The following is a 14100-nucleotide window of genomic DNA, read 5'->3' on the forward strand; positions in this document are numbered from 1 at the left end:
CTGATTTGAACCTATTTGTCTGTAAAAACTTACCTTGTTACAGATTAACTAAATCCTCTTGATAAATTTAAATCATTTTATTTAATTGTTCACACCAGTTTTGACACTCTTTGTTTCAGCATTTATAATCCAGTGTTTAATTGCCCCTGCCCCTTTGTTTATCACAAACCGATTATCTCGATATAATCGGATATTGTCCAGGCATTTACTAAGAAAACAGTGTGTAATAAACCCAGGGACCTATACTTGTATGACTCTGTGTGGGGTCTCTGCATAAACCACATGTGTCTGGTCATTAAACACAATTTATGATACCTCCATGTCATCTCTTAGCATATTAAGTAAAAAACTTAACAGTTGCTTTAATAAAATATTTGAACATATTTAAAAAATAGACATTTGTCCGAAATGGATTAACAGCCAGTTTAAACATAACAATAAAGTGTTTAATAACTATACATTTAAAATATTTTTCAAATTTACTGCTACACAATTCAAGTATTTAACGGGTACCTGCAAATGTAAACTCTGCTATAATGTGTAAAGATCGTGTGTTACTGCAGTATTCGAAACATCATCATGAAAACAAGCAATCACGTTTTGTCATTATTAACGGATATAAAATACTTGCGTAAAACAAATTAAATGTGTAGATTTATGGTATCATTAAATGCTAGATTTGTATCGCTCATTATCAATAGAGAAGAGTTTTCAATATACATGTACATGCAAAGACAGTTCAATTTGCAAAATATGCAGGTGTAATTTTCAATTGGAATGCTTAAATTATTAATATTTTCATTCAATGTAAACGAAACGAAAATTTATTCAATGTAAAAGAAAATTAAAACAACATTTCAAGATTGAAAAATCAAATGTATTGAGCTATTTAAGGGCTTTGTTTTATAACTGATTCAATACACCCCTTACACTAAATTTCAATCTCTGATGAAAAATAACACTATCGCATCCTAACCACTTATAATAATATTCAAATTATTATATGTTTTATAATTTTTGAAATAGAGCCTATCATTTATTAAAGTCTTACTTAAAAAAGAATACGGGTATTTATAGTTTTGTTTTGTGAAATTGTAAGTATTAAGTCTTCCGACGAACTTTACTCTGATACAATGTAATAGGCCGCGATCGAGAAGTTGACGGCCAATCTATTTTTAGTAACGTAAAACCCCTCTTGTGACGTCACACAAAAACCTCCTATAAGACGTTTTGCGTTGTAAATCAACGAGTTTTCATGACAACAACAACTTTGACAAACATTACCGCGACGATCTACCTCGATTTTTTTTTCATGTACGATCTCATAAGTCGAGTAAGAGCAAACACATACCGGGTAATTTGTGTATGAGTAGTTTATCTTATATAAGATTTATGCAACGGGCATCGCATTGCGTAATAGTGCGCATCCAATTATGGAAATGAAGCGCAGTTTTTCGTTTTAATGGGAGAAGAACGCATGTCATGTAATGGAGTGTTTAAAATTGCCTGATGTTACATAAGGTGCTGTTAGGACTCATTTCATTTGAAGATATAGATGTGTTTCATTGCATAATTTGATTGTTTGTCTCTGTGATAAGGTTATAAAATAACTTTTTTTTCCAATGATGTTTTTTTTTTTTTTTTTTTTTTTTTTTTTTCGACCGCCCGATGGACCATTTTCAAAATTATTTTTGTAAACCAATAGAAAAAAAGTCGTGGCCTTGTGAAAAAAAAATCTGAAAAAGGGAGAAAACTCAAACTGAACTTTTGAAATGACCAAAAAAAATTAACCCCCTTTGTAAGTTTTTTTTTTTTTTTTTAAATCTATTTTAGTCGTGGCGACCTTGACATTGGAGATATTGACGTGATTCTTTCGTGGGACACACCGTCCCATGATGGTGAACAAATGTGCCAAATGATTTTAAAATCTCACAATGAATGACATAGTTATGGCCAGGACAAGCTCATTTATGGCCATTTTTGACCTTTGAACTCAAAGTGTGACCTTGACCTTGGAGATATCGACTTAATTATTTCGCGCGACACACCGTCCAATGATGGTGAACAAATGTGCCAAATGATTTTAAAATCTGACGATGAACGACATAGTTATGGCCCGGACAAGCTTATTCCGCCAGCCCGCCAGCCAGCCAGCCCGCCCGCATTCGCCAATCTAATAACCAGTTTTTTCCTTCGGAAAACCTGGTTAAAAACAAGAATAAGATATTGTTAATACCAGAAATAACAAGAGGGCCCGACCTGCCCAAAGTCGCTCACCTGAGATAAAAAGAAATGACCTGTTCTTTGCAGCCCAACCTCAATGTCAGAAGGAGTTGTTGCCGTACGGTCAGCGCCTTGTTCCGTCGTGTCGGTCTTTGAAGCGACGGCTCCAACAGTCGTACAAGTCTGTCAATGTTGTCAGAAGAAAACCTGTACCTCCGGCGCACCTCATCGTCCGTCAAGTCCGTCTCCTGTCGGTCAATTCGCCTGAATTGTCGAGGTCTGCGTCGTCTGACCAAGTGAATGTCGGCCATCTTTGTTGTGGTTAAACACGCTTACCATGGTAATGAAGGTGGGTAAAAATTAACCATGGTTAGTGCGTGTTTAAATTTCGTTAAATCGTTTATACAATTGGATTAACTTAACTACGGTTCATTTTAACCATAGTAAAAGTATTTACTATGGTTAAATCGTTTATACAATTGGCTGCTGTTCTTTGCAGCCCAAGATATTGTCACACGTTCGTTTACCATGTGCTTTTTTCTTATTTGTTCTTAATTACGCAAACATAATGATTAATCCCGAATGTTGTTTTACATTTCGTGACATCATTTGACGTTGCAACGTCATTTCAGCAAAATAACAAAATGCGATTGGTCAATAAACGAAACAAGAAATCGTCAGAGACGGGTGATGCTCCCCAAAGGTTTTTTTGTCACAATTTTGCACTATATATTCAGATAAAAGGAAACATCTTAAGGGCACAGTAGTTCGGGAGACAATAATTTGTTTATATAAAATTTCAAAGGGCCATAACTCTGTGAAAAATCATCCGACCAGAACCCGCTGAAAATATGCACATCTCCTCTTGGTAGTGAAGCTTCCCATAAACTTTCATTGAATTCCGGTCATTAGTTGCTGAGAAATAGCCCGGTCAAGAATTGCACTATATGTACAGTTAATGGGAAATTTCAAAGGGCCATAACTCTGTGAAAAATCATCCGACCTAAACCCGCTGATAATATGCACATCTCTTCTTGGTAGTAAAGCTTCCCATAAAGTTTCATTGAATTCCGGTCATTAGTTGCTGAGAAATAGCCCGGACAAGAATTGCACTATATGTACAGTTAATGGAAAATTTCAAAGGGCTATAACTCTGTGAAAAATCATCTGACCAGAACCTGCTGATAATATGCACATCTCCTCTTGGTAGTGAAGCTTCCCATAAAGTTTCATTGAATTACGGTCATTAGTTGCTGAGAAATAGCCCGGACAATAATTGCACTATATGTACAATTAATGGAAAATTTCAAAGGGCCATAACTCTGAGAAAAATAATCCGACCAGAACCCGCTGATAATATGCACATCTCCTCTTGGTAGTGAAGCTTACCATAAAGTTTCATTGAAATCCGGTCATAAGTTGCTGAGTTGCTGAGAAATAGCCCGGACAAAAATTGTGCACTGACGGACACACGGAGGGACGGACCGACAGACGAAGAGGCGACTATATGCTCCCCCCAAATTTTTTTTTTAGGGGAGCATAACAATAAGCCAATGTCAACACTTAAAAAGTAAATTACACATTTGTAAGATAAAAATATATGTAATGGTTATATTACATGGGAAACAGGGTATGGCATGTGATAAATACATAAACGTGATAATAAGACTGTATTCACTGTTTAAATTATACATGCAATGTGATACATACAACAAATACACAGGCCCTTATTCACCAGCCACTTTGACTTAGACTAAGACAACCGGTAAGTATAATTATGTATACACAAAAGACTCCTCGTTGTGCATTTTCAAACTTAAGAAAAGTTATTACAAGTTAAATGACGTACATGTATATATCTTTTATTATCAAATGTAAAATATATACTTCAATGATGCATTTCTTAAGATCTTTAACGATACCTGTTTAAACTCATTAAATATCAGTATTATAAAAAACACATTTTGAAATAATTATTTAATGGTTACATTTAATGAAATTTTATCCAACTTTATTTTTCACAAAGTCCAACTGTGTGTAATAGCTGGTGTCGAAAGTCCAACGCCCATAATAATAATCTCTGGTCCGATTAGCAATCAACTCTTCCAGACAATCGTAAGCATATGGATGGAAATCTTGATGAAGTTTGTTAACAAATAAACTCTTGCTCCTGGCCAGCAGGGGTAGGTCACCCGTTCCTATGATACAGACGCCCCTTACTCTTTTCCCAGCACACGGGATGCTGCCCCTGTTTTTGAATCTTGCTATGAAAGATTCAGCTGTCTTATTACCGGTGTAAGCCCCGTGTGCACCAAGGCTTGGATTGTGATTCAGGGTGGCAAAGAAGGTCTCGTCTGGAATGTAAGTCTTCTTCGTCCAGTTGTAGAATTCAACGGCCTTCTCGTTGTGAAGAGCAAATTCCACGAATGCCCGACTGAGCACTGCATGTACCACCCCTTTGACGGGTTTGATGTTAAAGGGTGGAGGACCGGCCACTTTCCATCGGGGAGACCAATTCCCTGTGACATGTTCTACGTCGTTTGATCCGTTGAAAGCTGTCAGAATTTGTACCAATTCAAAGTTCGACTTGAGGGGAAACTCCTGACCTGTCAGGTTAATAAAGTACTTCCATTTACGGCTACGTCGAATGAGATCCTCCATGCAAACTAGTTCCGGTGTAAGAACGGACAATTTGCCCCATACCACATCGATCCTTTGAGACGCCATAAAAACATTTTCAAAGCATCCCGTAATGGAAACGACTGCTTTAAATATTTCGTCACTGGTTTTATCATCCACGTGAATACAATAGAAATTCTGCGGCCTGTAAATTGCACGCAGAAGTCGCTCGAACATTTCAATGTCTTTGAACATTAGAATGCTAAAAGCTATGGGAAATTCTCTTTCAAGCTCTGAAAGTGTGTCAGTTATATAGCCTCTATGAAGTTTAAAGGAAGAACAATTTGCAATCCACTTTTTATAATCATTTGGCTGTAAGTGCGTTCGCTTTAGGGTTTTTGTCAACATATTTGCTCCATTAAGTTCACCCATATCGCCCTTGAAAAGTGCTTTGCAGTTGACATCAGTCACTAATGCACCTTCTTTAAACATGGTCTGTGGTCCAGACAGTTGGCTCGTAGTCGACAAAAGCAGCGCTGGTAGTGAACAAATTCCAACTGTCACAATTGCACATTTCAGTAAAGGCGCCTTAGCTAAGAATGCCATAAACCTGACACAATGGCGGGGCATCGCTGCATATAGTTTTGGTTCAAATCTGCAAATCAGAATAACAGTTGAACAGTATTGACACACAAACACACAGCAAGCAAGATGGCAATAGATCAGAGGTCATCTAGTAAACAAATGTAATTAAAAAACAAATGTTATTCAAACAGTACAGCCAACGCGAAACAAACATAATCCTCGGTTATGCCACGGCAAGAACGTTACTTCTTGGCGGCTGTGTCGTGTGTTCACACAGCAAATCGCAGAGGCACGCGGCATCGATCCGCCCAACGACACCAAATCAGTATTAACCTCACGTACTTTCGCGAAATAAATCCACCGCGTATGTATATTGAGTGCAAAGATATACACCTACATGTACATTTGTGTAGCGTCAAAACATAGATTTATGCTACTTTCATTGTTATTATTTTCACGTTTTAATAAGCGGATATGATTTTTATGTGATGCTTTATAGACTATTTATATAATATATATACAGTAGACTCTGCCAATACCCGACTCTCCGAATATCGGAAATCTCCCGATTCTGAACTGTCGGGCCAGTCCCGTATTTTCCACTTCTATTTCTTTGTTGAAAAATGTTGAATAAACCGAACTCTCTCAAAACCGGAAACGGAACAGATATCTCCTTGAATTTCGTCATTTTCAACGTAAAATACATTGAGTAAACCGGACAGTCCAAATTCTAAAGACGCCCGAGGTGTGTAAATTACAATACCTAGTCAGCACGGCGCGTGCGGTTTCACACATTCCAATCGCGCAATTATCGATAATCGGATTAAACATGCCATAAAGGTGTCAAGTTGTAACTGGGCTATTGAAGTCTGATTAAATAATGTAAAACAAACTGTGTATGTCTATTATAGACGTGCGGTAACACCAAAAAGTGATTGATGCGATCGTGTTATTAAGCTTATGATAAACAATTTAATTACAAAATTAATGCATGCCGTTGCAACGATCACTTTCTTGTAATCTTCTTTAGAAATGTGCACTGAAGCAGAGAGTGATCTCGGACTTTTTAAAAAAATCGTGAACTTCGCACATGTGTAGGTTTTGACAAGACTTGCTGAGATTATGAATGTCTTGAAAATATGACGCTGTTTTTTGCGTGTGTGTGCGTGTATGTTTTGTGAAATGTGTTATGTCTTGAATAATAAATCGCGTGTCCACAACAATCGTATTTATGTCGTAATACGTCGAAATTGTCTATGACGTTTGGCGTTTCCTATTTGTAACAAATAAAAGTTAATTAATTCAGAGCTATTTAAAGCGAACTCGAACAAGACTCGCTCGCCTTTATGACAAATATCACATAGGCATGTACATGTATAAAGCACCACGCTCACTTTGGGATTATTCAAACAAGTCAGTATGGAATGTTTATTGATTTTAATCAAATTAAACACATTTTTTGAAGAATACTTAAAACATGAACATTATGTGAGTACAGTTATCACATGTTACATGTACATATATATATGGTTTGTTCATATTTCGGCAATATATTGTCTACTCTTGGTAAACCGGAACTCTCTGAAAACGGGACCATCAGGCCGGTCCCCAGACCGTCCGGTTTACAGAGAGTCTACTGTATATATATATATAGTATCACTCAAATACATTCAACACGTAATGTGCCTCAACAAATTATAATTGAATTAATTACACACAACTGCAAATGTGGCATTCGATTCTCAAATGAGCATTATTCAATTTTTAATCTGAAACACGCTTCCGAATTTAAATGCCAACGCGACATTTACAATTAAATAAAAGCGTCAAATAAACAGTGCTTTATCCTTTGTCTCAATAAAAAGCGCGCGAAAATTATGCAGACATGTAGAACGTTGCATGGAAAGTGTGGGTGTATTTAGTGTTGTACATGTATAAAAAATCACATACGGCAATTTATGCGTTTTCAGTGGAAAAAAAAAAACGCCTTGATTAATGGACGTTATTTCATCACATCTTTAAATAGAAACAAATGCCAAAATTTATTTGACACTTAAGAAAAATGGCGAACGTTTATATTTCTTGAAATTCATGAGAACCGTAAATATTTACCAGAATTTGCTTTAAAAGTGGAATATACAGGATAATCAGGTAATGAGTAATGAGTAGCCACGGAAAAATATTAAGTATTCAGTAATAGATGCATTTAATTAATTATGATTTTAAATATTATTATAATTGTTCTTTTACAATTTATTGACTAACTAATCATTTTTAAAAGTTTTTCGGCGTAAGCTGTATTAAGCCAGCTTTTCACCCTGACTTGACCTTTGTAAGTGTCCAATAATACTCAAATAAAATTTCCCGCGGCTAGGTACGAATGAATACACTTCATTTATTCCATTGGCTGATTTGAGTATAACACCAGAACATTGGAAACATATCCGCGTCTTTGTAACACTGTTTTACTGCATGAAACAATTTTATCTCTAATGAAAAGGCTCAATAGATAGAACAGTTTTACAATCAATTTTCCAAATAAATACAGTTTGTGCGTTCACCTTTTATTTTCAGAGAATTACCAGCGCAAAAGCGGCCATTTGTGAAAGTCAGAGTTTATATACAGTTCATCACCGGAGTTCGCAGAAGGGGTTGCGATCATTGGTCTTACTGACAATAACGTAGTGACTGTAATGCATTGCATTCAATCCGCAAGGTATCAAGGTCAGTTTGCGGTCAGTTGCAGAAATCTTTATATAAACGCCGTCTCGTAAACTTTGTGCACTTGAAGTCTGTTTTGATCAGAAAGATACTAAATAAAGATATTCGGCGATATTATTGTGGTATGTCAATCATCGATTTTTAATATGGTTTCAACATTTGCATGATAAGGACCAATTTTGATAAAATTAATTAGAAATTTTTATCCATTTAGACCAGTTTATTAAGCATGAGCACAATAATTCACTATACTATAATTATTCAATTAAATAAGATTCGAGTATTGCCGGCTGACCTATATGCACTCGTTTATTTTCATGTTGTGTTTTTCTTTTCTGTAAATATAGATATCTGAGCAATAATATCACATAAAGCAAAATAAGCCACGAAATCTGGCGCAACACCCCGTAATTGATTTGCATTATGATGTAGCTAAGAACTGGGCAGAAAAAAGGCATCCGCTACTTTTTATCTCATGGAGATAACTTTTGATCGTTCATAAACATCGACCACAATCAACGCCGTATATCTTTTTTAAAGATATTTCTTGTTTATTATATGATGCTCATCAACTCGGCGTCATATCGCAAATTGCGGCTTGCCTCGGTGGACAGAAGCGAAGCATTGCGGCGAAATGCGACGTGCCGCCAGATAATGACGCGGCTTCAACTGCCGACTTGGCATTGACTCGTTGGGCCTTGACGCCGCGGATCGCGAAATATGTTTGTTCCGCGTTGTTTGTACTGTAGTTACAATACAAATATTACAAACTGAAAGTATCCAATATCTTAAACATCAAACTTTATGGAATAACTCGCTTAGGGTCAATCCAGGTAAAATCAGACAGGGGTAAAAAATCGGACACCTCATAAAATATCTTATTATGGGACATTAAGTTCATCAACACCAGTTATTTTAGGATCTTATGAGTGAGAGAGTTATTCTTAGAACTGATATTAAAAAAAGAATACTATGTCATCGGGAATTCCTCTTGCATTTAAATGAGTTCTGGGATATTCTGCGAACTACCGCATAACGGGTGCCATGCTCAGCTGCGAAAGCTTGTCATAAGAATTTTTTTTAGAGGTCAGTGACCTTTGACCTAGTTATCCAAAATGGGTGTGGCGTGTAGAACTCATCAATGTGCATCTACATATGAAGTTTCAAAGTTGTAGGTGGAAGCACTTTGATTTTAGAGCCAATGTAAAGGTTTTAGCACGACGCCGGCGGACAACGAGCAGGCTATGACAATACCTCGGGAGAAACAATTTAAATACATACAATATACAGAACTTATATCATGTATATGCTTTTAAAAATGTAAACTTAATTATGATACAAGTAAATAGGAACACTGCATTATGTGAATATGGAATAAGACATCAAACTGGGAATAAACATCATGTTGGTGATTTTCTCAAACAAAACTATTCATTTCATGATCTTAATTTATTTTTGTTATATTTTATCTTTACTTCACGCTTAATAAGCAACTTTCCATGACTTTTTCATGAACAGTGATTGTATGTTTTTCATTTTAACTGTAGTTTTAAACGGTGTTCATACGCCGCATGGACACAGTTTCATTTTATGAGAATTAAAAAAAATAAAGTTTTGTAGTAAAATCAATTTAAATGATGATTTTATATATGCAAGAATATTTTAATTATAATTTATCAAACTAAATAAATACAACATGTAAAACTGCATATTATGCACTGTTGAAAAAAACTAAATTTATTCCCAAATTGATGTCTTGACTTATTCCAACTTCACATAATACTGTGTTCTCATTTAAACTTCTGAATTATTTTATATAATAGAGGCTGATACCGGCGGCTGAATTAAACAGGCTGCATATCAATAATAAAGCAACTTAAGCAAATAAAACCTATAATTAAATTGTCTGTCATTGATTGTAAATTAGGATTGTAGTTTAATTTTTTTTCCTGTACAGTTGTGTTAACTTATAAAAATTGTGATTTTAACAATAATTTTCAGTATCTTTTTGTTCCCTGAAGTTGTAAATTTTAAGCAATTTAACTTTTATTTAAATATATATAATTAGAAATAAAATAAATATCTTACCTGTAAGTCATAGCAGAGGTATTGAACTCATTCAGCATCTGGCTTAATACCAATTTCACCTGCTGTTGTTATATATAATGGTCATAAATGGTTTAGACTTGCTCTGACCCACAATTATGTAATGACAACTAAGTATGCAAGATCAAAAGGGTGCCATTAATAGGCTGTCATTAAGATCTCAAAATGAATAAGTTTTTTGTGACTTAGTCCTAAAGCTATCACAGCAAACTGTGAAAGAATTTATGTCATGTTATAATCTTTGACATGCATTGTTGACCATATTATAAATATAAATCATACAAACTCTTAACAAACAATCAGATTATAATGTATGCAAGTGGTGTTTCAAATAATTAAATTTTGTTTATCTTTTAAACCAAACTAAACCAGTGCAAACATGTCTTTGTGACAACAACTATCAAAGCGCTTAAGGCACTGAAGTTGTTCGCTATTGTATAATCTTAGGCACAACTCAGTTTTCAAAATTATGTTAAAGCTTTTTATATCGCAAGTTTGAAATGACCACAACCCATTCAAATTTATAAAGAGTGTGTCTCATAGCACAGGTCGAGATGTGTTGTTTTTTTCAAATCATTAATAAAAAAGATAGTTTAAGCTTCATTTTGGGAAAACAGGGCTTAAAGCATATGCATTAATTGCCCTCCCAGTACCAGAGACTCTCTTTAAATGAAACCACCATACAATCAGAAAGTGTTGTCCTTGATTAGCCTGTGCACATTACACAGGCTAAGCAGTGTGGACAGTCTAATCTTATCTGACATGCATCAAGCCCCATTTTCCCTGAAAGCAGCTAGTATGTACAGTTTTCAATGATTAACACTAGACTGGCCAATATCGTCTTACAAGCTGTTAAACACTTTTGATTACATACACACAATGCAGTGTACCAGTGGTGAACTATAAACAAGGCAGATGCCCTGGTAAGAGCAGACGCTCCTAGCATTCTTTGTCTGCATAATTTTACTGCAGGTAGTGCAGAAAGGCAGTGGTTATCATTCCTAGCATAGCTAATAATTGACTGACCTGCAGTCATCGTTCTCAGCGTAGCTGTCAGCAGACTGACTTGCAAAACTGCCTCTCTACTAATATCAAAGCGCTGAAGGCACTTAAGTTGTTCGCTATTGCATAATTTAAGACGCAACTCATTTTTCAAAATTAATCGCAAGTTTGAAATGAACACACGCCATTCAATTTATAAAGAGTGTGTCATAATGCACGGGTCGAGATTTGTGTGCACTTTTTATCATCCTATTATTTTATAGAGATAACCATAAAGTTTCATTGAATTCCGGTCATAAGTTGCTGAGAAATAGCCCGGACAAGAATGCACTATATGTACAGTTAATGGAAATTTCAAAGGGCTATAACTCTGTGAAAAATCATCTGACCAGAACCCTGCTGATAATATGCACATCTCCTCTTGGTAGTGAAGCTTCCCATAAAGTTTCATTGAATTACGGTCATTAGTTGCTGAGAATAGCCCGGACAATAATTGCACTATATGTACAATTAATGGAAAATTTCAAAGGGCCATAACTCTGAGAAAAATAATCCGACCAGAACCCGCTGATAATATGCACATCTCCTCTTGGTAGTGAAGCTTACCATAAAGTTTCATTGAAATCCGGTCATAAGTTGCTGAGTTGCTGAGAAATAGCCCGGACAAAAATTGTGCACTGACGGACACACGGAGGACGGACCCGACAGACGAAGAGGCGACTATATGCTCCCCCCAAATTTTTTTTTTTAGGGGAGCATAACAATAAGCCAATGTCAACACTTAAAAAGTAAATTACACATTTGTAAGATAAAAATATATGTAATGGTTATATTACATGGGAAACAGGGTATATGGCATGTGATAAATACATAAACGTGATAATAAGACTGTATTCACTGTTTAAATTATACATGCAATGTGATACATACAACAAATACACAGGCCCTTATTCACCAGCCACTTTGACTTAGACTAAGACAACCGGTAAGTATAATTATGTATACACAAAAGACTCCTCGTTGTGCATTTTCAAACTTAAGAAAAGTTATTACAAGTTAAATGACGTACATGTATATATCTTTATTATCAAATGTAAAATATATACTTCAATGATGCATTTCTTAAGATCTTTAACGATACCTGTTTAAACTCATTAAATATCAGTATTATAAAAAACACATTTTGAAATAATTATTTAATGGTTACATTTAATGAAATTTTATCCAACTTTATTTTTCACAAAGTCCAACTGTGTGTAATAGCTGGTGTCGAAAGTCCAACGCCCATAATAATAATCTCTGGTCCGATTAGCAATCAACTCTTCCAGACAATCGTAAGCATATGGATGGAAATCTTGATGAAGTTTGTTAACAAATAAACTCTTGCTCCTGGCCAGCAGGGGTAGGTCACCCGTTCCTATGATACAGACGCCCCTTACTCTTTTCCCAGCACACGGGATGCTGCCCCTGTTTTTGAATCTGCTATGAAAGATTCAGCTGTCTTATTACCGGTGTAAGCCCCGTGTGCACCAAGGCTTGGATTGTGATTCAGGGTGGCAAAGAAGGTCTCGTCTGGAATGTAAGTCTTCTTCGTCCAGTTGTAGAATTCAACGGCCTTCTCATTGTGAAGAGCAAATTCCACGAATGCCCGACTGAAGCACTGCATGTACCACCCCTTTGACGGGTTTGATGTTAAAGGGTGGAGGACCGGCCACTTTCCATCGGGGAGACCAATTCTCTGTGACATGTTCTACGTCGTTTGTTCCGTTGAAAGCTGTCAGAATTTGTACCAATTCGAAGTTCGACTTGAGGGGAAACTCCTGACCTGTCAGGTTAATAAAGTACTTCCATTTACGGCTACGTCGAATGAGATCCTCCATGCAAACTAGTTCCGGTTGTAAGAACGGACAATTTGCCCCATACCACATCGATCCTTTGAGACGCCATAAAAACATTTTCAAAGCATCCCGTAATGGAAACGACTGCTTTAAATATTTCGTCACTGGTTTTATCATCCACGTGAATACAATAGAAATTCTGCGGCCTGTAAATTGCACGCAGAAGTCGCTCGAACATTTCAATGTCTTTGAACATTAGAATGCTAAAAGCTATGGGAAATTCTCTTTCAAGCTCTGAAAGTGTGTCAGTTATATAGCCTCTATGAAGTTTAAAGGAAGAACAATTTGCAATCCACTTTTTATAATCATTTGGCTGTAAGTGCGTTCGCTTTAGGGTTTTTGTCAACATATTTGCTCCATTAAGTTCACCCATATCGCCCTTGAAAAGTGCTTTACAGTTGACATCAGTCACTAATGCACCTTCTTTAAACATGGTCTGTGGTCCAGACAGTTGGCTCGTAGTCGACAAAAGCAGCGCTGGTAGTGAACAAATTCCAACTGTCACAATTGCACATTTCAGTAAAGGCGCCTTAGCTAAGAATGCCATAAACCTGACACAATTGCGGGGCATCGCTGCATATAGTTTTGGTTCAAATCTGCAAATCAGAATAACAGTTGAACAGTATTGACACACAAACACACAGCAAGCAAGATGGCAATAGATCAGAGGTCATCTAGTAAACAAATGTAATTAAAAAACAAATGTTATTCAAACAGTACAGCCAACGCGAAACAAACATAATCCTCGGTTATGCCACGGCAAGAACGTTACTTCTTGGCGGCTGTGTCGTGTGTTCACACAGCAAATCGCAGAGGCACGCGGCATCGATCCGCCCAACGACACCAAATCAGTATTAACCTCACGTACTTTCGCGAAATAAATCCACCGCGTATGTATATTGAGTGCAAAGATATACACCTACATGTACATTTGTGTAGCGTCAAA

At 36.3% G+C, this 14100-nt stretch overlaps 1 protein-coding gene across 1 annotated transcript; it reads right to left on the reverse strand.

Annotated features, from left to right (window-relative positions):
- Window positions 1-3786: 3786 nt before the first annotated feature.
- LOC127862719 (beta-1,3-galactosyl-O-glycosyl-glycoprotein beta-1,6-N-acetylglucosaminyltransferase-like) lies at window positions 3787-13003 on the reverse strand. The gene is made up of 3 exons (XM_052401979.1): window positions 12696-13003; window positions 8751-8891; window positions 3787-5497 (listed from the first exon to the last, which is right to left on the reverse strand). The coding sequence occupies exons 1-3, from the start codon at window positions 13001-13003 to the stop codon at window positions 4225-4227; spliced, it is 1722 nt and encodes a 573-aa protein (XP_052257939.1). The 3' UTR covers window positions 3787-4224.
- Window positions 13004-14100: the final 1097 nt, after the last annotated feature.

The sequence above is a fragment of the Dreissena polymorpha genome, chromosome 16 (assembly GCF_020536995.1).
Source record: "Dreissena polymorpha isolate Duluth1 chromosome 16, UMN_Dpol_1.0, whole genome shotgun sequence".
NCBI classification, from domain to species: Eukaryota; Metazoa; Mollusca; class Bivalvia; order Myida; family Dreissenidae; genus Dreissena; species Dreissena polymorpha.

What these genes read in the sequence shown, in the direction of transcription:
- LOC127862719 (XM_052401979.1), bottom strand. Translation starts at nt 13,003, where the DNA reads ATGTCACAGAGAATTGGTCTCCCCGATGGAAAGTGGCCGGTCCTCCAC. An exon ending in TCCCGTGTGCTGGGAAAAGA is followed by an intron (nt 8,892 to 12,695) that starts GTAAGGGGCGTC and finishes TTGTAACTACAG; the next exon opens with TACAAACAACGCGGAACAAA. An exon ending in CTTCGCTTCTGTCCACCGAG is followed by an intron (nt 5,498 to 8,750) that starts GCAAGCCGCAAT and finishes TCTGATTTGCAG; the next exon opens with ATTTGAACCAAAACTATATG.